This window comes from Pholcus phalangioides, unplaced genomic scaffold (assembly GCF_987345545.1).
Source record: "Pholcus phalangioides strain wild (caught in Gottingen) unplaced genomic scaffold, Ppha-v1.0 ptg000029l_1, whole genome shotgun sequence".
NCBI classification, from domain to species: domain Eukaryota; kingdom Metazoa; phylum Arthropoda; class Arachnida; order Araneae; family Pholcidae; genus Pholcus; species Pholcus phalangioides.
The window spans coordinates 1,102,879-1,128,813 of NW_028301619.1; the positions used below are offsets into that span (position 1 = coordinate 1,102,879).

At 33.2% G+C, this 25,935-nt stretch overlaps 1 protein-coding gene across 2 annotated transcripts in view; it reads right to left on the minus strand.

The window, feature by feature from the left end:
• LOC149067554 (guanine nucleotide-binding protein G(q) subunit alpha-like) overlaps window positions 1–25,935 on the minus strand; it is a 94,111-nt gene that overhangs the window by 40,168 nt on the left and 28,008 nt on the right. For both annotated transcript variants that reach the window (XR_016195328.1, XM_089252458.1), the window contains exons 3-5: window positions 23,941–24,125; window positions 21,988–22,142; window positions 6,486–6,614 (exon numbers count right to left, since the gene is read on the minus strand). Coding sequence is in view for 1 of the 2 variants with exons in the window: in XM_089252458.1 (XP_089108584.1) it covers window positions 6,486–6,614; window positions 21,988–22,142; window positions 23,941–24,125 (469 nt within the window). In the remaining variant the exon portion in view is untranslated. The remainder of the gene's footprint in view (window positions 1–6,485; window positions 6,615–21,987; window positions 22,143–23,940; window positions 24,126–25,935) is intronic.

Genomic DNA, 25,935 nt, shown 5'->3' on the forward strand with positions numbered 1-25,935 from the left:
GTAAATTGAGAAGCTATTCATACTTAGAATAAGACAACCATAATATTTTTTATGGGCATTGTATAATATTTTATCATTTATATATTGTTTATAATTTTTGTGATTGTGTTTTTAATTGGGTTACTGTATTTTTGAAAAATATGACATCCATATTTGTTATGGGCATTTTTTTCTCAGCCACCTTGTTGGGCATTGTGGCGTTGTATTTGTATTTATTATTATAATTAGATTTTTTTTTTCAAAGTTCTTCACGCCACAATTTTGACATGATCCACTATTTGCTTTTTTTCATTTGTACGATGAATACTTGTAGAATTTACTGAAAAAAATCAAACGATGTTACACCATGTGAGAGGCCTGATGAATTACTTTTTAGCCGTACAGCTACTAGATTTTACTGCCATTGCATTCAGCTGATACGACTTAAGCTCAAGGTTAATGAGTTTTTTATAACATGTTTTGTTCAATGTTCTATCACAGAGCTGCCTTTAGGGGTGTGCAACAAGCATGGTTGTACTCGGCCCTGCACTTATGGTAATAGAAGTGAAAAATATCAATTCGAGGTGCCTGAGCTTCAACCATGAAAATATAAAAATTAATATTGGGGGAACTTATACATCTCACAAAGAGGACTCATTAGAGGAACCATAACTATGGAAAGGCAAGTGTAATTGATGCTCACACGGCACCAAATTTTTTTTTCATCTAAAGTTATTGAAGTGAGGGGCACAAAAAAGATAATTGCCAAAGATGACTTAGAACATTTTCACTACTAATTGTGAGCGGAAGGGACCCAGAGCCCAAAATCAAACATGAGGGCCCAAAATTATTGAAGGTTTCCAATTCTTAAAATTTCTTCCATTAATTCTGAAAAAATTTCCACCAATTCTGGAATTATTTCTTCCACTAATTTTGAATTTTCATCAATTCAAAATTTTCATATTTTGAGTTAATTAACATTTAATTGAGTGCTAAAATTTTTTTTGTATGGATATTTTTCAACATTCCTATATATTCTATAATGATATGAATTTTTGAATGACTATTCTCCCCTCCTACCAAAATACATAAAATAGGGCAAAAAAGTGCTAAATATTTTGGGGCATGGAAATTTTCAAAAATCCCCAGGCTCCACTATTATTTTTGCACAGGGCTGAGCATTTGGTAAAGACAGCTCCACTCCTCATAATTCTGATAACTTAACAGCTATGTTACTGTAACTGTGAAAAGGGGGCACAACACTGGGCCCTATGCGATTCACTTGTTGCACCATGCAGAGCCGCCCTTAAAGGTGTGATAGTTTCCAATGCTAGATAGCACATCTCCAAGAGGTATCTTGGTGACATCATCTTCCTCACGCCAGCATACATATTTCTCAGCTGTACCGCTATACCAGCATGGCAATAGTGGTGACTTATCTCCAATAGTGGTGAAAGAGATATACATTACTTGCGTGGAAAAGATGGTACTCTATGGAGCAGAAGTATGGTTCAAGGAACTACAATACTTGGAATCAAAACTTGAACAGATACAACGAACAGCATTGTTGATTGTCACTAAATGTTATGACAGTGTTTCAGGGCATGCTCTACAGGTTCTTTCCGGCTGCGTGCCCCTTTTCTACAAAGCAAGAAGCATACACAAGATGTTCACCTTGTTTAAACTTAGAATGCCCATTCAAATAGGAACGAGACAAATACAAGCCAACGAGGTTCAAGAAGAAGATCAGGATTTTGACGAACCGTGGAAAATGACAATTCTAAACTACGACAGAAGAGAGGAAATATACACTAACAGATACTCAGCATACACAGATGGATCAAAAACAGACTTTGGGACTGGCCTGGCCTATATCATATTTGAAGCAGAGAACATTTTATATCAAGATAAAATAAAATTGTCAGATAATACTTCAGTTTTTATGGCAGAATTGCTTGCAATAAAGCTGACAATTGAAAAAGCAATTGAGATAGGATTATCTCAAATCGACATCTACAGCGACTCGATGTCAGCCTTAGAAAAATTGAAATCATTAAAGAAGACAGATAATATTATCAAAAATATTAGACAACTGCAAGAAAAGATCAGAATAAGATTACATTGGGTAAAAGCCCATGTAGGCAACCCTCGCAATGAACTTGTAGACAGACTGGCTAAAGAAAGTACAACGAAGACTACCATCGATATTCACTGTAAATATTCAAAGTTCCAGATACGAACTTTATTAAATCGCGATAACATGATCCAGTGGCAAAACCTATGGGACAACTCTACTAAAGGTCGTGCTACATATTACTTATACCCGAAGGTAAGCTGTGGCAGGATTAAAGGCAACTTTTATGTTAACCAGATACTGACCGAACACGGCGCTTTTGGTTATTATCAAGGGTGGAGACACCAGAAAGATGACTCTTGTGTATTTTGTGGTGAAAGGTGTGCAAGAAGAAGACATTACCTGTACGATTGTCGTTACTGGAAAAGTGAAAGAGAGATAATCATACCTCCGGATAAAAGAAATCTCGACATATTAACTCTTTTAAGAAACAAGGAAATTTATGAATTTTACATAGGAGTCATCAGAAAATCAATGGAGATATATCTCGAATATTGGTAGGGAATAGTGAAAAAAAAAAAAAAAAAGGGAGGAGAGAACTTTTCCTAACTATATTGCGAATAATGTATGAATACTGAAGTTTGTGTCATTTTGATTTGAGTTTTATATTTTTAAGTAATCCCATGAGATTATGGGCATATATTTCGTATTTATTTTTACAGAGTGAAGTTGTTGTTTTGCATAGTGGATAATCTTTCTTTTCTTTATAAAACCCCAAAAGCTGAGGGGATTGTTATTATTTTTATGTATTTTATTATTTTATTTATTTATTTTTCCTCGCGAACAGGCTGTTCGCTTTGATGGTGTTTTTGTAACCGTATAGAGTCTCGTGTGATCTTTCGTATCTTTAATATTGTTTCCGGCAATTTGTTAATTGGAAGCTCCGGTCCGGAATTATGATATATATTTTGTCGAAGCCCTGATTTTCATATTCCCCCATTCTTTGTTATTTATTTTTATTTATTTACTTGTTTTGCTTATTGTTGTGCAATTGATTTGGATGTAATTATACTTTTATTCGTTGTTTTTTGATATAGAGTTGAAGTAAACAGAAAGGGGGGGGGAATGGAATGGAATAAATGGGAAGCTTAAATAGCCAAAAAAAAAAAATATATGTATATATGTGTGTGTGTGTATATATATGTGTGTATATGTATATATATGTATTTTTAGACATCTCTGAGAAAATTGGACTCTTTGTGCTGAGAGGGATTGATTGAAATATTGAACTTCAGAACCCGCTGTATGCCTCTAGGGGCGGGACAGCAATATATATGATTGACATACCAGCATGGCAAGGGAAATTCCTCCTGGTATGCAAATTAGTGTAGATGGCACTTAAAGCACTCTAACTCATATAACAAGGCATAATTCTCATTATTTTGGATCTGTTGATATATCCTTCTTACTAATGATGTGTGTGAGTGTAAGTAATTATAACCAGAATATTCAATTGAACAAAGACACATATTTAATAGAGATTTAAACACTTGAGAGACATCATCTGTTGCTGTTCAGACTTGAGCAGCCATGTTTTTTATACTGTTGCCAAAACTTTGAAACTAAATACTTGACTAATAATGTGTTGCCAGATACCAAAACAGAAATAAATAAATCGTTTGTCCATTAACATAATATTCTAACACGGGAGCCTATGACACATCATGACTAATCGGACCCTACAGACTCAACACCCCTGACTGAACCCTATGGACTCCTTGCCATTGACAAACTCTACTCGCTCTTCATTCCGACACGTAAAACTGACTCAACATCGCTTGACAAAAGGACTGATTGCTTGTGGACTTGCCTCAGCCCCCTTCAAATTCTCGAACTTGTGAAAAGGTGAAAAACTTTTCTCTTCAGAATTCTTTGATTGTAAGGAAACCCAATAAATTGTTTTGTTTATTGTCAGTGTGTCTTTGCTTGGTCACATAGAGAGATGTATACAAAAACCTTTAATGCAACTAAAATGCTGCAGGGGTGTGCTGCAGGTGTAGTGACACCGGGCTCTGCACTCACAGTAAATAAAAAATCCCTTAAGTGGTTTTTAAAATTTTCCAGCTCAGCATTATAACTGCCACATTTGAAATTGCGAAACCTTCACAAATTGCCACCTATTTTCAAGAATTTTTCCTGATTGTGAGTTGATAGCTGCTCCTCCCCCCCAACATGAAAATTAACCCCACCCATCGCTTTTATTTCCCTCACTATTATACAAAAACACCAGTCATGACATGCATGACTTTCTAGGAAGAGAAATAATTTTTTGTTTGAAAAAAATCTTTTGTATTACTTATACTGAGTGTATAAGTTCTTTAATACTTATTCTTGAGTGCTAAAAGAAAGGGGGGAAAAATGCCCACAGTCTCTTCTTCATGCTTCTTCTCTTATCTAACCTTGAACAAGAGCTGACTCCATCCACTGGCAGTTGATTGATTGGAAAGAGAATGGAAAGCATGTTCTACTGTAAAAACAACTTTAACGCGTTTTTAGAAGCTGAGATATTTAGGGGTGGCTGAAAAAAAGTAGATTAAGTTTGGCAAGATATCTCAGGATTGCTGCCGAAAGGGTTAATGCAACTAAAAGTTTGCAGGGGTGTGCGACAGGTGCAGTCGCACTGAGCCCACACTTTTTTGAGGCTCTGCACTCACAGTAAATTATTAGGGGTTTTCACCAATTCCTAAATTATTTCTTGCATTAATTTTGAATTTTCATCAATTGCAGAATTGTTAATTTCATTAATTTATTCCATCAATTTTAGAATTATTACATTAATTCTGAATTTTCCTCGATTCTGGAATTATTTCTTTCTGAATTTTCACTGATTCTGGAATTCTTTCATTAATTCTGGAATTATTTCTTTCAATTATTTTTTATTTATCAATTCTAAAACCTTCATTAGTTTTGGGAATTTTCTCTCATTAATATAAAATTACTCTATCGCTGTATTTTCATCAATTTTGTGTGTTAATTTACATTTAATTACATGTGAAATTTTTTTTGTATGGATATTTTTCAGCATTCCTGTATATTCTGAAATAATAAATGCCTCTGATTCCCCTCCTCCACAAAACACATATGTAAAATCAGGGCAAAGGCAATCCTAAATATTTTTTGTGCCCCAAAATTGTTGAGACACACCTGTCCTCGCTATTATTTTTGTATCAGGCCCCAGGTGTGGTAAGGCCCTGCTCTATCAAATGCAATATCATTTTTTTTGGTACATCATTTATAGTTTTCAAGTTATTGAGTTTTTTTAACACACTTTAATTAAAAATGGTACTCTGGTTTCGAAAGGTAAGAAGTATTCTATATCAATAAAGGCCATCAGCTACAATTGATTCAATATTCTAAACCAATGGTTTCTAACCAAGATTTACGAAGCCCATTTCAATTTCTATGGTGGAGCCCATTGGCCTTCGGTTTCTGAATATGATCACTCACATAAATGTGAAGTAAAGAAGCATAATATGAAAGACCTTAAGGTGTGCATACATTATCGAGCAGAACATGTACGTTAAGATCCCCAAACACAGATCTGTTCTTGGGTCTGGTGCGGATCCAGGATGATGTGTTAGAAGCGATGAATTATGAATGTTGTTGGATCATCCCATATTTTAAGGGACACCGACAAATTTTCCCATATTATTTAACTCTTGGGAGGGGAGATCATTCCTGTTGACTCCACCACTTCCCTGGATCTGCTTCGGAGCATAGGCAGACATCTTCAGCTGTGAAAGAAGCCGAGAATATATTTTCAGCTGTGAATGGAGTGGAGGCAAGCAGAATGTAGGCAGATGTCTTTAGTTTCAAATGAAACAAATGTAGAAATCTTCAGCTACGAATGGAGCAGAAGCAGGTGGATCCAGGGCGAAGTGTCCAAGCAGCAACTTATTGTGTGTAGGTGCATTAGATCAAAAATATTTTAAGACAGACAAATTTCCCCCACTATTTGGCTCTTGAGAGGAACAACTGCCCCCCCCTTCTGGATCCACGCTTGTCATAGGTACATGAACTTCTTTTGTATTCTTTTCTTCGCATTTGTTGAAAAAAACCGACTCCTGGTGGTCCAGCTTGAACAGCTCAAAAAGGATTAGTTCGTTGTTCACAACAAAATTACTGAACAACCAACTGCGAATGCTTACATTTCATGATCTGCTTACTTATGTGCCTTATATATATAGTTTTTTCCCAAATTAATTTGCAAATGTTAAATGAAAAATTTAAATAGAATTTTGATCTGATTGAGTTGATTAAATCAACATTTTTTTATTGGCATTACAATTAATCAATTAATTAGACCAGCCCCAGTTATTACAATTCTATTTTCCATTTAAACTAGTTAATGATCTAAATACTAGATAAATACCTGAAAATAATAGAGTCCAAATCAAATGGATATTCAATAATCCCAGTAGTTGGCACTCTGACTCTAAGAATATCTTGCTGAGTAGGTAAGTAATCATGGGCAGAAATCCTGTCTATATCACTAAGGTAGCTGTAAAGTAATGAGATTCATTACTATTGGTAATTTATGTGACTAACATTTTCAACATTTTTAAACCAACTACAAATACAGTAAAACCTGTCTTCAATGGAATTGCAAGGGACTGAGTTTTTTTTCCATTGAACACTGGTTTCTGCTTAATACAGATTCAATTGACATAATGTGTAAAATTATGCAATCATCTTGTATGTAATTAAAATAAATTAATTGAAATTAATGTAAATAATTCAAATATACTTAAAATAATGTGCATTATTTACTCTGTAATTACTAAATATTTATAGGTTTTCACAGCATCTGTATAAAACTTTACCCCTTGCTGTTCATCTGAATTGCCGACATTTACGTTCTTTTTACCATGGCTTTTTAAAACCATGGCATCAAAGTACAAAAATGGTTTTTGCTAATTATAAGGGTGACTGAAATAGAACTCACATTGGCAAGCAAAATTGCATTAAAAAATTCAATAGAGCTGTTTAACATTTTATGTAAGATCCTTTGTATATTGACCTCGGAAACAGTTGCAGTTTGTGTGAAATTTTCTGTTAGAGGGTACAATTTTCCTTTGCATTCCTGCATTAGACAGGTTTCGTTTAATCCAGGTTTTTTAATGTGTATTTTGGCATTGAAATCATGGGATCAAGATTTTTTTCCATTGAAGACAGGGTTCCACTTAATACAGGTTCCGTTAAAGGCAGGTTTTACTATATATTAAAATTGAAAAACTTCTGAACTTTTTATAAAATTTTGAACAATAAGCTTCACTTTTTTTTTGCCACTGTGCAGTTGGATATTGAGATCACTATGCATTACGAAAGCCTGGGTTCAATTCCGACCACAACTTGTAAGATAAATGACAGACCCTTCTTCTAATAAAATATATTTTCCTGAGTAAAATTTTTTATGGATACATTGAAATTGGCTTCATAATTTTCTTAACTATGTTTTTAAATCAACTAAAAAATTACAATAACTAAAATTACTAGTTTTCAAAAATTGAAATAATTAGATCGAAAATTGGCACAATGTTCTATGCCATCGTAACCAGATGACTGGTTAACACAACTAGCATAACACTAGATACACACATTATTGGGTTTCTTAACCCTTCAAGCAGTTTTTAAAATTTTTCTGATCCACATTTTGTAACTGCCGCAGTGGAAATCGCTATACCTTCTAGAAATTGCCACCTATTTTCAAGAATATTCTTCCCTGATCTTATGAGCTGATAAATGTGTCCCCCCAACATAAAATAATAAAAAAAAAAATGAAAAATATAATTTCTGCTATTTATGCTGTAAGAATAATCGTATACAAACTTGAATTGAAAGGAAAGGAAAAACATCCTTTCTCTTCCCCTTCTGTTATCAGACTTTGAACAGAAACTGAATCTGTCCACTGCAGTTGATTGAAAGGAGGGGGAGAAAAAAATGTTATCAGGGGAAGAAAACTTATGCGGTATCTGGGCTCGGGGTTGCCGATATGAGAGTATTTAAAAAACCCAAGATATTTCAGGATTGCTGATATGTTAAGGTTTTAAGAACCTGAGATACCTCAGGATTGCCGCTGTAAGGGTTAATATAATATGCAATTGATAGACAATTCTAGTTGAAATGAGTATACTACTACAGCACTGCCATTTCACTTATAGACAGACACTTGAGTACCAAGAACCAAGCATTAGTAACAACAGTTTGGTTTTCTTTTAACCAGGAGTAAAAAAAAGCAGGTTTATAGGGAAAATCGAGAAGCTATCCATACTTAGAATAAGACAACCATAAGTATTCTTTATGAGCATTGTATAACATTTTATCATGTGTATATATTGTTTACAATTTTTGTTAATTGCATTTTTAATTGGGTTGCTATATTTTTGAAATATATGACATCCATATTTTTATGGGCATCTTTTTCTCAGCCACCTCGCTGGGCATTTTGCCTGTTGTGGCATTGTATTTGTATCACCTTATTTTTCGTGTTAAAATGCTAAATACTACATAAATCTAGTAGAGCTGAGAATCAATTAAATTTTTTTGATTAATTAATTGATTAATAGAATTTTAATCAAGTATTTTTAAATGCTGACCATCCATAACAAATGTAGTTATTAGCAACTAAGTTATACAATATTAACTGATACTATAAAATATATTTTATTCATTTCATGCACCTATTTGTAGATTTAAACAAATGTAGGTGAGAATAGATTAAGAAATTAAGACTGCTCAGTTGAAGCAATTTAATATGCTGATTTTTGAATTTTTTTATTTGGATCTTATAATTTTAAAAAACCAACTAATAATTATTCCCTGATTTCAATTTCTATCTCCACATACTGTTTCCCCAGAAACTGCTTCCAAATGATACTGGGGAAGGGATCAATTCTTCCTGAATACACAAACTGCTATTCACATGGAAACTACTCTCTTAAATTTCAAACCACATGCATGCTTTTTTTAATTTGGAGCAGTTTTGTGTAGGTAGTATCAGTGTTATCTTGAGGTATAAAGAGTGATACAAAACATTAATGTATTAAGCACAAAAGTTATCATTTACAAATATAACTGTGTTAAATTTATATGATGGACTAAAATCATATTTTCGCTTTGAAGAAAAATCTCCCCATAGCTCTTTTTATCTTCTTTCAAAATCTGAGATATGAGGCATATCTGTGGTTTGTCCAAAGTCAAATGAGTTTATTTCAAAGACAAATACTTAAGCTGGAAAAAGCATACTTAGCATCTTTTTGATAGAAGTTGCTGCAATTTTGGTAGAATGTAAAAAAAATATATTCCTCTGAAAGTGGCATTTATCTTGCAAAAAATAAAAGATGAGGCATAAGCTACCTATATTCATAAATTTCACACAGAAATGGAAGACTTCTATGAAATTAGTATTACTTATATAACAAAGTGGATCATAAATTTGAAGGACTTCACCATATTTAGTGTTGTGTTCTGTCCCGGCTTGAACTTAAATTTGAGTCATAAATACTTCTAAATTATAAAGAGGTACCAATATATGAACCAGTACTGTTCGATCAATTTTCTGTTTTGAAGCAGTTCGTGGAATTAGAGATTAAACTGTTAATTGACAAGCATTGAAATATCCAGAGGAGAAAAAATTTGAAGGGGTTATATCAAGAAATATATATGAGGTACACTGAATAAAACCCTATAAAAAAATATTGTCAATATTAAAAAAATATGGGATGTTGAACTTCAGGGATCACGCTGTATTTGATTTACATGGATTTAAATAGTTGAAAAATTTATTGTTTGCCAACTTTCCTATCATTGTTGAAGAATGCTCACAATAAGTCTCCTTCACAAATGGTATTTCCCCTCATAATGCAAGGATAAAAAATTGTTCTCGCTTGGCTTTTCAAGCAACAGAAGACACATATACTTTTGAGCTATTCTGCTGGCGCTTATAGACACTTCATGAACAGCTCATGAGTAGAAATTGAATATTTAAGGGTTTCTTAGAAGCATCAATGCCAAAACAAGCTCAGAGAATATATGATTTTGTTTGAAAAATATAAGAAACTCATGTTCATGTTGCTCGAGAGCAACACTGCCAAATAAAGAGGGTTAACAAGAGTGAAAATAATTAGGAGTGAAAAGGAACCTACTTCTTTGGACAATGTGAATGTACCAATAAATACTTGCAGTTATTAATTCTGTGTGAATTCTTTAGAATTACTTTTGCAAAAAAAAATTTACTTTTTAACTCTGATGTTCTATAAATGTTCATTTTTAATGCCCCCCCCCCCCATCCAAGTTTTTTTACATTTGAAATAATGTCTGTTATATGGTATGCCCTTTCTTACTTACATGAGTAACTAGAATATTTTGTACATTTTTCATTCAAAGTTGGAAGTAAGAGGGGGGAACTTTAATGAAGCAAAAGTGAGCAACGTGCATTGAGTGGAGGCTTGAAAAAATGTGTAGATGTTGATAAGAACAAGAGTTGAGTGCTAACTCTCAGTGTGATTATAGACATAATATGGAAAAAGTGGGCAGGCCCTTTACTTGGGGGGCATTGCCCCCGAAGTTTTAGAAAATACACAAGAAATGATATACACAAAAAAATATATACATACATTGAGTACATGTTATTTGCCTCCCCCCTGGAAAAAGTTGAAATGACGGCCCTGGAAGTGGGGACTTCCTTGCTATCTGACTATTTTATGAATTTTTCCAACTAGGAAAAGCTAACTTTTTCTTCAGCAACTGAGGTTGTAAGTAAGAAAAAAGAAGAGAGGAAATAACTGGTGCTAGACTTTCACTATATGGAATTAATAGATCCAGTGTCATGTGCAACATCATGCTAATTTAGTGATTTCTGAAGTCCAGATACAGTTAATCGGTAGTCAAAGAATCCCAAACAGCGCAACCACGCTTTCTCTAAATGAGTACGAAAAGACCCAAGCAGCGCGACAGCGCTTTGTTTATTTTACATCGATGAATCCCAATCGGAGCAATAGCGCTTCTTGTATTTGTTAGGTAACGCGATTCTCGTCTTTTTTCCATCGCTCTGTCACATTTATTGCAGTTTAAATTGTTTGCACATAACACAAAAATATTGTTAATTTGTAATTCGTTATTTTATAAAATACATCTGTATTATTACATATGCGTACTGTGAATTTATAAATATTTCAAGTTTTGTTCGATAAAAATTATTGAGAAGATAACAATGAAATAAAAAATTTTATTTTGTAATGTATTATTGCATTATAATAGTATTATCCTACCTATTGTAAAATGTAATATTTACATTAAAAGGAGCTGTGTGATGTACTTGCTTCAGTAAACCTGAGCGCGCGACTTCAACAATCAGTAATGCACCGTCAGTTGTCCACAATGTTCGAAATTTACTGGGTTTTCTCGACATAAAATTTCAACAGCGGCATCGCGCTGCTTGGGACTCAAATGGTTAACTATTGTATATTACTCGTGTATAAGCCGACCCCCCTCACTTCAGGACCACCGAAACCGCAATAAATTGAAAACCCACGTATAAGCCGACCCCAAAAAATCTGTGCATTTTAGAGAAAATTTTTTTATATTTTCAGGAAAAATGTGAATAGCTTACGGAAACTTGCAATAGAAAATGATTCAAACTTTTTAATCCATTTCTTCTGAGTCTCCAAGCTCATCATAATCCATCAGATCATCATAGGGTGCGGCATCTTCGTTTTATCCTCATTTGGGCTTTCATCGCCATTGTCACTTTCAAAGAGGATATCATCTTCAGTTCCGTCCATCGCATTGCTGATGCAACACTTTTTGAAGGATCGGATGATAATTTTGGCAGAAACAGAATTCCACACCTCATGTACCAATTGGCACACCAGGCCAATGTCAGGTTTCTTCAAGGCACCACTTTTTGTAGTTTCTTGATCATCGAAACTCATCGATTCCATCTACAAATTCCTCAAATAGCCTTTGAGAGGCTTGTTGATGCTCACATATAAAGGCTGTGCAAATTACAATAGCCCACCTGGTATCAAAGCCAATGATGTTTTTGATTTCTTTGCCTTGACATTATCGGTTCTGTGCGGTTTGAACATATCCCATACCAATAATGCGGAAGTCGATATTTCCTCATAAAAAAACTGACCTGAGTATAAGTCGACCCCCCCCCCACTCGAGGAACGAATTTTTTCACCAAAAAATTCTGCTTATACATGAGTATATATACAGGGTGGTAACTATCGATTGCCCAATAATTACACAGAATTTCTTGTGAAAAACTGATAAGGAAAAGTGTTTCAAGTTTTTGATTTGACCTATAATTAATGAGTTATAAGTAATAATGCTTTAACCACTTTACGATCAAAGATGTAATATTGCATCCAAACGCCAGTATAATAAATTCAAACAAGTCCTCTGTTTTCTTTCCTCTCACCTCATCACCGCAAAACTTTGTTGCAACCCTATGAAAAAAAATAGTTCTTTTTACCTCTGTAATGTATCCTGCTACTGTACTTAAGATTGAAAGAGAACGGGTAGGTGAGGTCGAAAAGAAAAATCTACTTCATGCCTCTTACTCTCTTATCTGGAAGTATTATAGATAAGAGATAGTATTTATTGTACTGTTTTCTTTTTGTTTTTTTCTTACTTCTCTTTTTTCCCCTTCCTTTTCCTAACCTGCGGTTAGGTTAAGACAAGGTTACCATATTTATTGCTGATTCATCAAATGGAGATCATCTGAATTTCTCACCTATCACTTGTAAGCAAAAAGTTTAAACATTGATAACGTCACTTCAAAATCCTGCCAAATTCACCAAACGTATAACTTGATGTGTTTTTTAAACTAAACAATGATGCAACCCTAAAAAATCGAGAAAGCAAACCAGTTTTTTCCCTCCTCTTGCTATGTGTGTGTATACCTTTTTCAGATTTTAACACAGTTGTTAATTATTACAATTTTCTAAGATTGCAGTTTTTAAGTTCATAAATGAGATTAAAAAAAACTATTGCCGCCCCAAAAATTCTGAAATTTTGCAGGAATGTTAACTCTCCATGTGTTGGTAAAATGAACCTCAGATTTTTAGAAATTAACCGATGGGAATTATTAAAAAAAAAATGTTGAATTCACAGATTTTTGAGAAATTTACATATTTTTCAAACTTTAAAATTCATAAAATCCTAACGAATGATCAGATATCAAAATTTGAGGTTCATTTTACTAGCACATGTTGCATAAATATTCCTACAAAATTTCAGAATTTTCAGTGTAACAGTTTTTTTTTTTTAATCTTATGGATGAGCTGAAAAACTGTAATTTAAGAAAATAGTGTTCAAAAAGTGTTTTTTCTTGTTTTCGTTTACACTATAATTTATTAAATTTTTATTTTATTTAAAAAAAATTAACCTGACCAACACAAAATTTTTTGCATTTGATTTTCAATAGAATGAAATATTTTTTTAAGTCATGTTTGAAATCTTGACTTGATTTCAAATGATTAAATGAATAAAGTATCACTAAAACAATTTTGAGATGAGATTTTTTGCTAGTTCCAATTCAGAAGTTTTGGAAGGTTTACATGGCATCACAGTTTTTGATCATAATTTTGCAACACAATTAACTTGATTAACAAAATAAGCATGTTGAATGAAATCGATCACAGTTACAAATTATTAAGATGAAGGCTAACAATTAGTTTCAAATTTTTACGGCATCTCATTTGAAGGGTCAGGGGAAAAAACGGTTTCAGACCAAAAAAAAATTGAAATTAATATATTTTTGCGGCTTTTTTAAAGCTCAGAACACTCTTTTGACCATGTAAAACACCAGAAGCAAAAATGCTTTCAGTCTGCTGTAAAAAAGAAAGAAAGATACAACATAAGGGGGAACAATGATTTTAGCCACAGTGTGCAGATGGAAAAATGATCAGAGTCCACCACATGCGCAGTAGAAAAGGAATTTATGGCATGCACAGAAAGCGACACCAGATTTCTATAAAAAAGTTTCTTTTCCATCTCCTGAAAAATTTGGTTATATGAACTGAAACCATTTTTCTCGACCCTTCATTTGTTATGAATGTGCATATGAAACAGTAGGCCCCCCCCCCTCAAAACCATAGTTAGAAGAACAAACAGTAAAGAGATAACTTTCATTTTGAAGATTGAGAGATGGGGGGCATGATTTTTAAAAAAAAATTAAACAAATATAAGAGTATGTCTCAATGGGGCGGCAAAATTTGTAGTGCCTAATTGCTACAACTTAAAGTCTGTCTCTGTTAAGAGGGACCTGGGGCAACCATCTCCTTATAAATACGTCCCAGAACATAACTTCATTTGAAGAAATGACCAAGTTCAGAGCGAGAGAATCATTCAGGCTATTATAAATTTTGAAAAGTGGCATCAAAATCTTTCTTGTAAAAAGATAAAGTAAATTTATTTACATTTCAGTGCGGTAAGGATCAATTGCAGTCACAAAGAAATTAAAATTATTCATTACAACATGTAGAATTTGGTATGAAAATGTGGCTCCATGAGTAATCAATAGAAAAAATTAAAAAAAATTAAAAATCACTAATTATGTTTAATATGCCAACTAATAAAACAACTAGTTCAATTACAAGTTTCTGACTGAATCGTTACTACTTTACTGTTCTCACCAGTCACCCATCAAGCTATCATGTTTACATCCTTCATTGAAGCTTTTTACACATAAAAGTTTTGTGAAATTTTAAAATAACTCAAAAAATCTTGCCTGTTTTATTAACCAACATGTAATCTAATTCAAAAGATGGTAAAAAAAAAAGATCTTACATTAACCACTATGCACTACAAGCATCTCTCCTCCAAAGTTAGGCACGAGGACGATGTTAATTCATATATCAGGGCTCCCACTCAAAAAATGAGAAAAAGTAGGAAAACGCAGGATTAAAAAGTAGGATGAAGGAGGGTAACCCCCTTAGACAACATAATCATAGCATAATGGAAAAAAATCTGTAAAAAAAATTTTTTTTTGCAAAAAAAAAAAATTTTCAAATAATTAAAAAAACATTTTTTAAATTTTGAATTAACTTTTTTTTTCCCCTAGCACTATTTCAGTCAAGCCAAAACAAAATGACAAATGACTTGGTTACAAAACCAATTTTTGGCCAAAACAGTGCACTAGCAACCACAGATAATTCTTTGCTGTCTCTCCTCATATATATTACATTCTTTTTTGGAGTCTTCCAAAGTGACGAGCTTGTCAACTCTCTTCGACAAGGCACGGCAAATTTCGAAGACATACATTTTTTAAGAATGATGCACCTTCGAGACCACTTTCGAAAGCACAATGCAAAAAATGTGTAAATTACAAGATCCGACGTATATAAGGCAAGGTGAACCAAATAGTTTTACTGCGTTGCTCATCATTTTTACAATTTTTCTGTTTTGTTCACATTTTACTGTTCAATGCCAGTGTAATCATTTTTCACAAATGAAGCACTTCTGTTTCTAGCTCTTTGCCGAGCATTGTAAATATTGTTCATGCCTTAAAAATACAGAAGACAACTGAATGCTATTGGGTAGCATCAGAATCACCAAACCTAGAATAGGCCTATGTATCCAACTGCTTTGAAATGCAAACTGTTGTTTCACCTATTTACACCATAATTTTGAATGATGAAAGTTACTGTCCAAGACAACGAAGTAACAAATACAAAATTATTTTTCCATCCAGACAGAAGTTTTTAATGACTACTATACTTGTTGAACCCTCAAACTAAGCAAATGAAAAATTAATCAATCAAATGGTCCACATACCCCCCCCCCCCGTAAATTACCTTAAAAATGATACAATTTCTGCTTTGGCAGAATCATTAATTGCATTCTCCAACATTTGTAATATTTGGTAATATATCAATAATTTCCTGCTCAATTAAAATCAATTACACAAATTTTGTCGATAGGATTTGGTAAAAAAGTAGGACAAAACCGAGAAAGTAGGACATTTTACCAAAAAGTAAGAAAAGTAGGACGAGTGGGAGCCCTGCATATATGCATATACATTTGATCAGTCGACTCCACCTTTGACGCTGGGAAGGCAATGCCCTCCCATGACCCCGTATCTCCACCCATGATTACCACATTTTGGCAAAAAAGTGTTGATTTGGTTTAAAAAAATTTCAAACAGATCACATTTGGCTAACACTTTACCAATCTGGTGATAAATTTGCCAATATAGTTGACGAGGCTAATACCATACTACATTGACAGAGAAAATGCCAATCATGAAAGAAAAAGGCTGAACTTGGCTTCTACCTGGATTGAATATTTCAGTTCATGTTCAAGAACTGGCAACCCGCCACTGGTGGAGAAATTTACTTTCGTTGGGTGTTTGATGCTTAACTGACCGTTAGAAAAATTATATGGCACAAAAATTTAAAACCATTATAACTCCCTTAATATTCGTCCGATCTTAAAATGGAAAACAATTTGCTATATTAGGTAATTGTTGGGCAGTCGATAGTTACCACCCTGTATATACAGGATGTCCCAAATTGTTTGTAAAGCGGATATCTCAGCAACTGAAGAAAACAACCCCTATAGAAACATGCATCAAATACAATTTCTTTAAATGATGAGCATTTATTTAAAATGTCATAAATTTCCTAAAGGGTTGTACACATAAAAAATACATAAATTAACTTCTTATAGGTAGATTCTGTGTGCCAAAACCTTTAATTAGCAAAACACGAATCATGCTTTGGGAAGTCATTTAAAAAAAAAATTGTTTTAAATGCAATATTTGAAGAGATATTTTTTTTAAGTTTTCAACATTTATTGCTATTGACTTAAGGGTGTAGTTCACAAATTGCAAATGTAAGTTAAACTCCAAGAAAAATGCAATTGGCATTGTGACTAAAAAAATAAAAGTTTAAAAATTTATTTTAATAATAAATCCTTTCCAGTCAAGTTGTTTCATAATGAAACCACTTTAACATTTGCGTTTCCCATGTGATCACTGGTTTGAAGCTGAGTGTCCGATTTCCTACATTCACGTTTATCTGCAGAAGAAAATTAAAACAGATGTCTTTTAGTTTTGTTTCATTTCTTGGTCCTCCAAAAGGCTGAATAATTAATTTTTTTATAACTTTGTCCAATAGGAATGAGAAATGTCTGACACAGTGAGCAGTGAAAATCATATTTTTATTTTATTTATGTAAATACGAGCCCTCTGGAAATTTAAGACATTACAAATAACAACCTGTCATTTGGAAAAAATTTGTAATTGGAAGTATGTTTCTATTAGAGATGGGACAAATATTCAGCTGGTATTTAGCCCTTTTGCTGAATATTCAGTTTGGCAGAATATCTAAGTATTATTAGCCGAATATTTATGTAAATCTAAGCACAACAAACTATATTAATTGAAATTTTCCCCATAAATTAAAAATTTACCGATTATATTTTATTGCGTGGTGTATATCCCTTTCTGTGAAAGAGGTTATGTCTGGGTGAATTTCTAGGATAAAGAAAACATGAAATTGAAAATAGAATCCTACTGCAATAAGGTGGAAGTGAGCATAAATTATACACAAGTTCACTCACTGAAGGATGTACCTAGACAAGATATATATTGAGCTACTGAAAGGGACAAAAGGGCAAAGAACATCTAAAGAGAAAAAATAATAAAATAAGTTGTAAATTTTATGATGCATTATTAGTTGAGAGTAAATATAATGTATCACATTTTCTTTTAAACATTAGATGTAAAATTGTAACAAGTGTTGATATAAAAAGAAGATTCTTTAAAATACAATACCTCATTGTTATTGTCAGTATCATGGTAATAAAAATCTTTCAATTACCAATTTTTAAATATTTATTCAAATAATAAATTGCATAATTAAAATTGAATTTCAATCATTCAAAATTTTTAATAATTCTATTTCCAATTAACCATTTTTGACTGCTCTTACAATTCATGACCAAATTGCACAATTTTTTTTATATATGATGACTGGCTGCTTAAATAACATTTTCGAAGTTTCAAAAAGTTGGCATCAATTTAACATGCTTTTCTTTGTAATCAATGTAAATTTCCACTTTATTTTCTAATTAATGTAAATTAATTATCTTAGTTTCACCAAAATAATTAATAATTTTGGGAAACCTTGTGCACCATGTGACAAAAAAAATTTGGGGAAATTTTTTTTTCGATTTTTAAAAAAAATTTTTTGTTCATGATCAAGGGAAAAAAATTCAGAACATCTGAATGAAATTGTTAAAAATTTCATTTTTGAAAAATCAAAAAATCAAATTTCATTTTTTATAAATTAAAAAAAAATACTCTGACACTCATTAGACCTTTTAGTTCCCAAAAATGTTAATTTTATACAAAAATTTGAATTAAAAGTATTTGAAATTGATATTCAGCCACCAACTATTCAGGGTATTTAGCCAAAACATTAACCAAATATTCAGTATTTGGCCAAATCACTATTCATTCCATCCCTAATTGTTTTCTTAGGTTGAAGAGAAAATTTAGCTCCTCTGATATTTAAATAAATTTAAATTTCAACAAAACGTGCATTTAAATATTGAACATATCGAGGCATAAATGTCTGATAATAACATGTGCTGGAACACATCTTTCACCAGGGAGCTAATGGAGCTCACCGTAGCACTTCCTCTATTGTGTCTACATGCTTCTCTACCTTTCACTCTTGTTTTTAAAAGATTGATTGTCATGTGTTTTTTTTTACAATAGAAATTAAAGCACATTAAGAATTTTTTCTACAAAAAGTTTACATTTTGCAAAATTTGTCTTTGTGATTTTAAAAATGTGCATCATTGGTACGGCAATAAGATGTATGGCAGTAAGATGTTCCTAAACGTCAAAGAGAGCAGACAGTGATAATGTGAAAAGCATTGAGACTGATCAAAAAGTTGAGTTTTTAAAAAATCATTTGCAGTTAAAAATGACTAAGCTATGATATTGCAGCAGCTGATGACACCAGCCGTCTCTAAATTTTTCCCTATGCGAAATTGCCAAAAATTTTGATATTAAAATTTGGAAAAAAAAATGAAATTTTAACACCTCTAATCTATGGAAAGGCTATTGATGTTATCGCGAATATTCTACAGTTACCTGGAAACACAAATTAAAATTAGTTTATTTTTCTTAATGGTCAATAAAAAATAGGTGATTGAATAAAAATATAATATAATGTGAATAATATTATAAAAAAAGTAAATTTGAAATAAACACAGTTTTTGTGATTAAAAATAAAATTTAAAAATTGATATTTTCACCTTCCTATATGTTTCAACAGTTTTTTTACGCTTTCTTCTGCAAAATTTTACTAATTCCAATTTGTTAACCCTTTAACTCTATAATGCCCAGATCGCCCGAAGTCGGCCGAGTAGGTTAATGCCCATAACCGCCTCAAGTCGGCCCAGCTAGGGGGTATGGGTATGTTTTGGTGGGCTTTTGTCACCAACGGGGAAGAAGATGAAAGCTCTTGTCAGAGGCGGGAACGGAAAAGACAACTGCAACGCCCTATCAATGGGATTTTAAAAGCTGATGTACTAGAATGTTCCTTGAGAATGGACTAAAGGTACTCAATGCATTTTACACAGAGATAATGCTGTGAGGAAAGGGGTGTTTTTAGTAGACAAATTATCTCCCAAAAATCCATTGAAATTAAAGGGTGAACGTCAATACAAAGGGTGGCATGAATAGAAACTCATGGAGAAAGGGTGGGGAGAGGGAAAGTGGCCGAAATTTGGACGAGTCCACTTCGAACAGAAAAAACTTGGTATTTTCACGAACCTCCCAGGTTTTCTGTCTGGGCGTTAAAGAGTTAAATGCTCAAACTTTTTTGTTCGAGCAGATAATTTATTCATAGGTAATGGCATGCATTGGAAGCCAGAAAAATCATTTCAAAAATCTATTTCAAATTACACTGCTTATACAGACTCTTATTGAAGACATGCAAAGTCTAAAAAAAATGCAGAGTAAAAATTGAAGTAATATTACTTTCCAAATACATAACTACCTTATTTGTGAGATCCAAACTATAGTAAGAAAAAATTCAGATTGTAAACTTCAAGATAAAAAAAACATTTTAACAAATTAGAAAAATCACAGCCACACATGCTCTGCAAATAACAAACAGTTGTCATTAATTGGGACATCTACCAGCAAATTCAAAATGTAAAATGGAAAGAATATGACCTCACCTTATGTACAAAGGCATTTCTGTATTTTTTTTAAGCTTTTCTGACACGGGCTAGTAAACATGTCCTAATTTAGTTGGAGAAAAAAATGCACATTCTAGCTTTTCCTATCATGTAACCATAAAGTGCACAAGTTTTTTTTCCTCCCATTCACTTTAGTAATAAGTGAATTTATTATCATTTTCCTCTCCTTTTGAACATAACAAAATGGTAGAGTAAAAGCCACTTGTTAGACAACTAATACAAAAGACATGAAAAAAGAGTGATGGATGATTAAAGAAGGGGTGTTGGTCAATAACAAGGGAGCAATCTATATACATATATAAAATAACATGTCCTGATTGATTCATCACCCAGGCGAAACCACAGTAGCTATAAATATCAAATTTGATCAATAGTTTTATTTCAAAATGTAAAGACTCATCAAGAAACAATGGGTTTTTCGAAATTTGAATCCTAAGGGGTTCAAAAGGGCGTTCAAAGGTAATAGAGAAATCACATCGAGCTGAAACTGCTTTGAGGCTATATTCATGAAATTTAGTTACAAGTTTTATTTCATGGCAAAGACTAAGAAAGGGTTTTTAAAAATTTGATCTTTAAGGGAGGCATAAGAGGGGTTCAAAGGTAACATAGTAATCATGACGAGCCAAAGCCGTTGAAATTCATGAAAGTAGGTCAAGTTTTTTTTCACAACATAAAGACTAACTATGAAGAGGGGTTTTTGAAATTTGATCCCTAAGGGGGTAAAATAAGGGGATTCAAAGGTGTCATTGTGAAATCACCCAGAGTTGGGACCACTGAAATTCATAAAATTTAGTCAGAAGTATTACTCCATTACGTACAAACCAATTAAGAAGGGTTTTTTTTTTTAAATTCAAACCCCTAAGGGTGTTCAAATTTCATGAAATTTGGTAAGTTTTGTTTCATGACGTAAAGACTAACTAAGAGGGGATTTACAAAAACGAACCCTAAGGGTGTCATAAGGGGGTTCAAATATATCATAGAGAAATCATGCTGAGCCGAGATCACTAAAATTCATGAAATTTCGTTCAGAAGTTTTATTTCATGACTTAGAGATCAACTGAGGTTTTTTTTTTCTCCAAAATTCGACCCCTAAGGGGGGATTCAATAAGGGAGGTCATATGGGGAAATCATGCCGAGCCCAAACCACTGAAGATATAAATATGAAATTCGTTCAGTATTTTTGAATTGTAGAGACTTGCAAGACGAGCATTTAAAAAAAAAAGGATTATTTCAAAATGCAACCCCCCGGAGGAGAAGGGGTGCAAAGGTTATACGAAGCAATCATCACTGAGCCAAAATCGCTGAAGCCATAAATATGATATTTAGTCAGTTTTATATTTTATAATGTAGATACCCACTAGGATGCGATTTCTGAAAATTCATTCCTCGAGGGGCTCAAATGTTAGGTAGGAGAGTTATCCCAGAGTAACTTTCAGATTACCAAATTCATGCGAGCAAAGTCGCAGGTAACAGCTAGTTAGAGTGTATAATATCTTTATACACTCAATACGGATTTCATAAATGCGAGCAAAAATACCAGTTTTGAAGATTACTGGAACCTAAACTATACATCATATCTTTATTTTTTGCCAACAATGCATCAATGAAAAAGGTTTAATTATTGATGACAATCTGAGTCTTACTATTTAGCAGAATCTGTCAGTTGATATTCTCGCCTACGGTCATAACACTCCTGAATTCCTGGATCATTCCATAATGTCCTTATGGCATTTACATATTTGTTCTCAAAGGTAGTAACAGTTTCAAAATCCACGCTGCGAACAAGATCCGCATTTTCCTGCAGTAAAAAGACAATACATATATTACTAAAATTGGTAAGACTAACTAGAAACTTTAGAATTTAATATAATTTTATAGAATGAAAATATCTTTAAAACCAAATGTCTTAGTAAACCAAATTGTCTGTAGAAAATTAGCAGAAAATATTAAATTAGCCTGGTTAAATGCTTGAGAAAAATAATTATTAGCATTAAATTAATGAAAACACTAATGATTGCAGAAATATAACCATCTGTGAAAGTGATCTAAGCATGGTGACATAATAGTAGCAGTGAAGGCGGAGTCAACTGATCTCATGTATATGTGCATATGAATTGACTATCGTTATCATCATGGCCCCCCCCAACTTTAAAGTCAATCTCTGCCTATGCTGAGCATTCTAGTTGATCCAATCAGTGCTTGATCAAATTCAAATCAGACAATCTAGGAGTGTTGTAATAATCAATAACAGTCTATTGAGTGTTGTTAACTCACTAGAATGCTCCTGAAATCAATTGTTTGCTATATGTGAGTGATGAAGGAGGGGAGGAGTTTTGTTGGGAAACAAGCATCATTTGAAACATGATCAGCTAAGATGCTGATAGACCTTGAGTCATTGACGGAGGACTCCTAGGGTATGAGAGATGCTAAAGATTCCCAAGAAAATGCTCCCCAAACTGTCAAACACACCACCTGCAAGCAAAACCCCAGAATGAAAAAGGACAAACAATGCTTCAAAAGATTTCTGCCCCACAACACGATTAGCATGATGTAGTTGGAATCTTGATTCATCTGACCAGGTGACAAGTTTCCAATCATTTACAGTCCACTTGAGATAGCATTTTTTAAGCTAAAGCTGCATAACTCTGGCTTTTGTGGTGAACACAGAAGAGCAATGTCTGCTATAACGTCTCTGCTACTATATCCCACTTTTTCCTCATGCAATAGACTGTGCATAGGCTTGTAGATGCACCTGCATTAAATGTTGAAGTGATTTGTTTCAAAGAACTTTTTATATTGTTAGAAACTATGCAAGATAGTGTATGCTCACCCTGAGAAACGATGGCTCATTCACCATCAGTTTTCTCTCTCTCTTTTGACTAAGTTTTTTTTATATTTCACACAGTCTTGGTAGACACGTTCTACAGTGAAAACTCAAACCTTTGCAGTTGCTGAAATTGAACATCATTTGCCTGTAATTGTGCTCACTCATGTGTTGCGACCTTTACCATGACAAAATGAATTAATTTCTAAAGCTTTGATTTCCAGTTGAATAATGTCTTGTAAGTTGAAAAAAAGAACTTACCAGGCTGTTTGGCTGTGTTCTTCTATTTATTTCTGACATTTCACTTGAGCTATGGTGGGCATCTTCAGAGCTGAAATTCCTCTGATTGTCTGCATTCATCAGCAACTTTCAGCTTTGAAGATACCTGCCACAGCTGCGAATGAAATGTCAAATGTTCTTGTTCTAAATATAATTTAAGCTTGTACTGACAAACTTACTTAATACAAATTTAATATTTTTCATGTTGAACATTATCAAATTATTGATTTGCCAATACAAAATTCTATTAGTACAAAATATTTTCTGTGTTTCTTTGGCTTCATATTAATGAGGTTTGACTTTAAAATCTACCAATTCCGCATGTTGGTTTCAAGCTAGATAGCCAGAGATATTTGTAGGATGTTGTATTAGAGGAATTTTAAAAAAAATAAAATGATAAATGATATAAAATGATATTTATCACTAAACTTTGAGTATAAATTTAAAATACCTTCATTTATATGTTACAAACTTATAGAAAAAATGGCATTACATAATTTGATGTATCTTTGTAAGGTATTTTCAGTAACTCCATTGCTTTAATCATACTCTGCATGGCCATAAATATATTTTGATATACAAGCTTTGTGAAGCCTCTTTTGTCTTCATCAGAATAACCAGACCCATGAATGATACGCATTTGTTTGATGAAAGTGCTCTTTCCCGATTCTCCAGTTCCTAAAAGTTTAAATAGAAAAACTATAAGCCCTCTGTTTTAGCCAGGAAAAAAAAATTTGTAATCATAAAACAAAATTAAAACTATTTTTCACACATTTTTCTTTACACACTCCAATATGTACACAACTAAAAGCTATTCTGTTTAAAATAAAACATATAAACACAGAACTTAATCACAAACTAAGAAAATTTTTGTACAGTTGCATACATAAAATTTTTTTAAGGGGGTATTGTAGGCATTTTGAAGCTTTTTATGTTCACACACAAGGCACACTTAATAATGAGATTATAATTTGAAATAGCTCGTAACACTTTTGCTTCATCTTAAAAGATTTTATGATGCCTAATAGTGCTGTGACATACACATCAGGAGAATCCCTGCCCTAATTACTTTCATATAAATTATATCCAAAATGCCTCACAGTTTACAGTGCACCAGCACTGTAGCATGTCATTTGGAATAATTATGGAAATGACCTGGAAATCTAAAATGACCTGAAATTCTTTTATGATTCAAAAATTTCCATATGCTTGAATACACACAGTTGAGTCTAACTATTGTGATCGCCTCCTATTTTTGACATCAACTGTGCATAGCTAATTAAGTATAAGAGTAGCAATTTGGCTTGGTGTGATAGAAGGTCTGATATACGTGTTCTTCAAAATGAATGGATATAAGCTGGTGTTCGCTTGAATGTGACTTGGAAGCTTATAATAATCACTTGACTATGTGTGCCATAAGTTAATTTAATAGCTACCAATGGTAATTTTTGCTTTGAAGATGGATTGTTCCAAAATGATGCCAAAATGAAAATACATTTGTCTCAAACTGTGAAAAAGTGGTTAAAAGTCAGAAGTGTTCATCACATTCAGAAATTTGGATTGTCATCCACAAAGTCCCTTAATCAATTCATTGGAGAGCCTATGGAACTTATCATGGAAAAGTCTGAGGAGATCACTATTTCTGGATCCACCGAGGAATTTGGGGAAACATTAATGCATGTTTTTGGTAAATAATAATGGTTGAGATATTGAATGATTTCACAAAATTAATGCCATGACAAATGTATGTTTAAGTTATGTTAAGGGTGATCCAACAAAGTGTGTGTGTGTGCGCGCGAATTTTTTTTAGCCAGGTATAGCTTGATGAGTATTCATTAATGACAGGTTTCATTGTACACTGGTGAAATAAATTAACAGAATTGGCATATTTTATCGAATTTCATGAAAAGAACTGAATTGAATGTAAAACCACTGCTTCTAGACAAAAATGCAAATCTTGTACGTGAAATACGTAAGCGTACACGTGTATGTAGGCGGAGCCAGTAGAGAAACAGGCTTTATAAGCGCGCGTAAGTTAAGACGCATTTCGTTCGCTAGCACACCTCAGCGAATTTCTTGGTGTTATTTTGCAGCAATCAGTTAATTTCAAATTGTAACAGTAAAAATGAGTAACCACCAACGTTTAGATGATGGAATGAGGTGGCGAATTGTGGGGAAGCTAGAAGCAGGCCAATCTCAAGTCCAGATTTGTAGAGAGTTCAATTTAATGCCCAGCGTCGTGTGTAACTTATGGAAACAGTTCCAGGATACCAGATCCATCGAGAGAAAGCCTGGGCAAGGTCGTCCAAGAGCCACGACGGCCAGAGAAGATCGCCATTTGTCGATTATAGCGAGGCGTAACAGGAGTGCTACAGCTTCTCAGCTCTCTTGTGACTTGTATGCAGCCACAGGAACCCGTGTATCAAGGGTGGCTGTTTCCAAAAGACTTCATGAGAGAGGGTTGTTTGCAAGAAGACCTGCTGTTTGC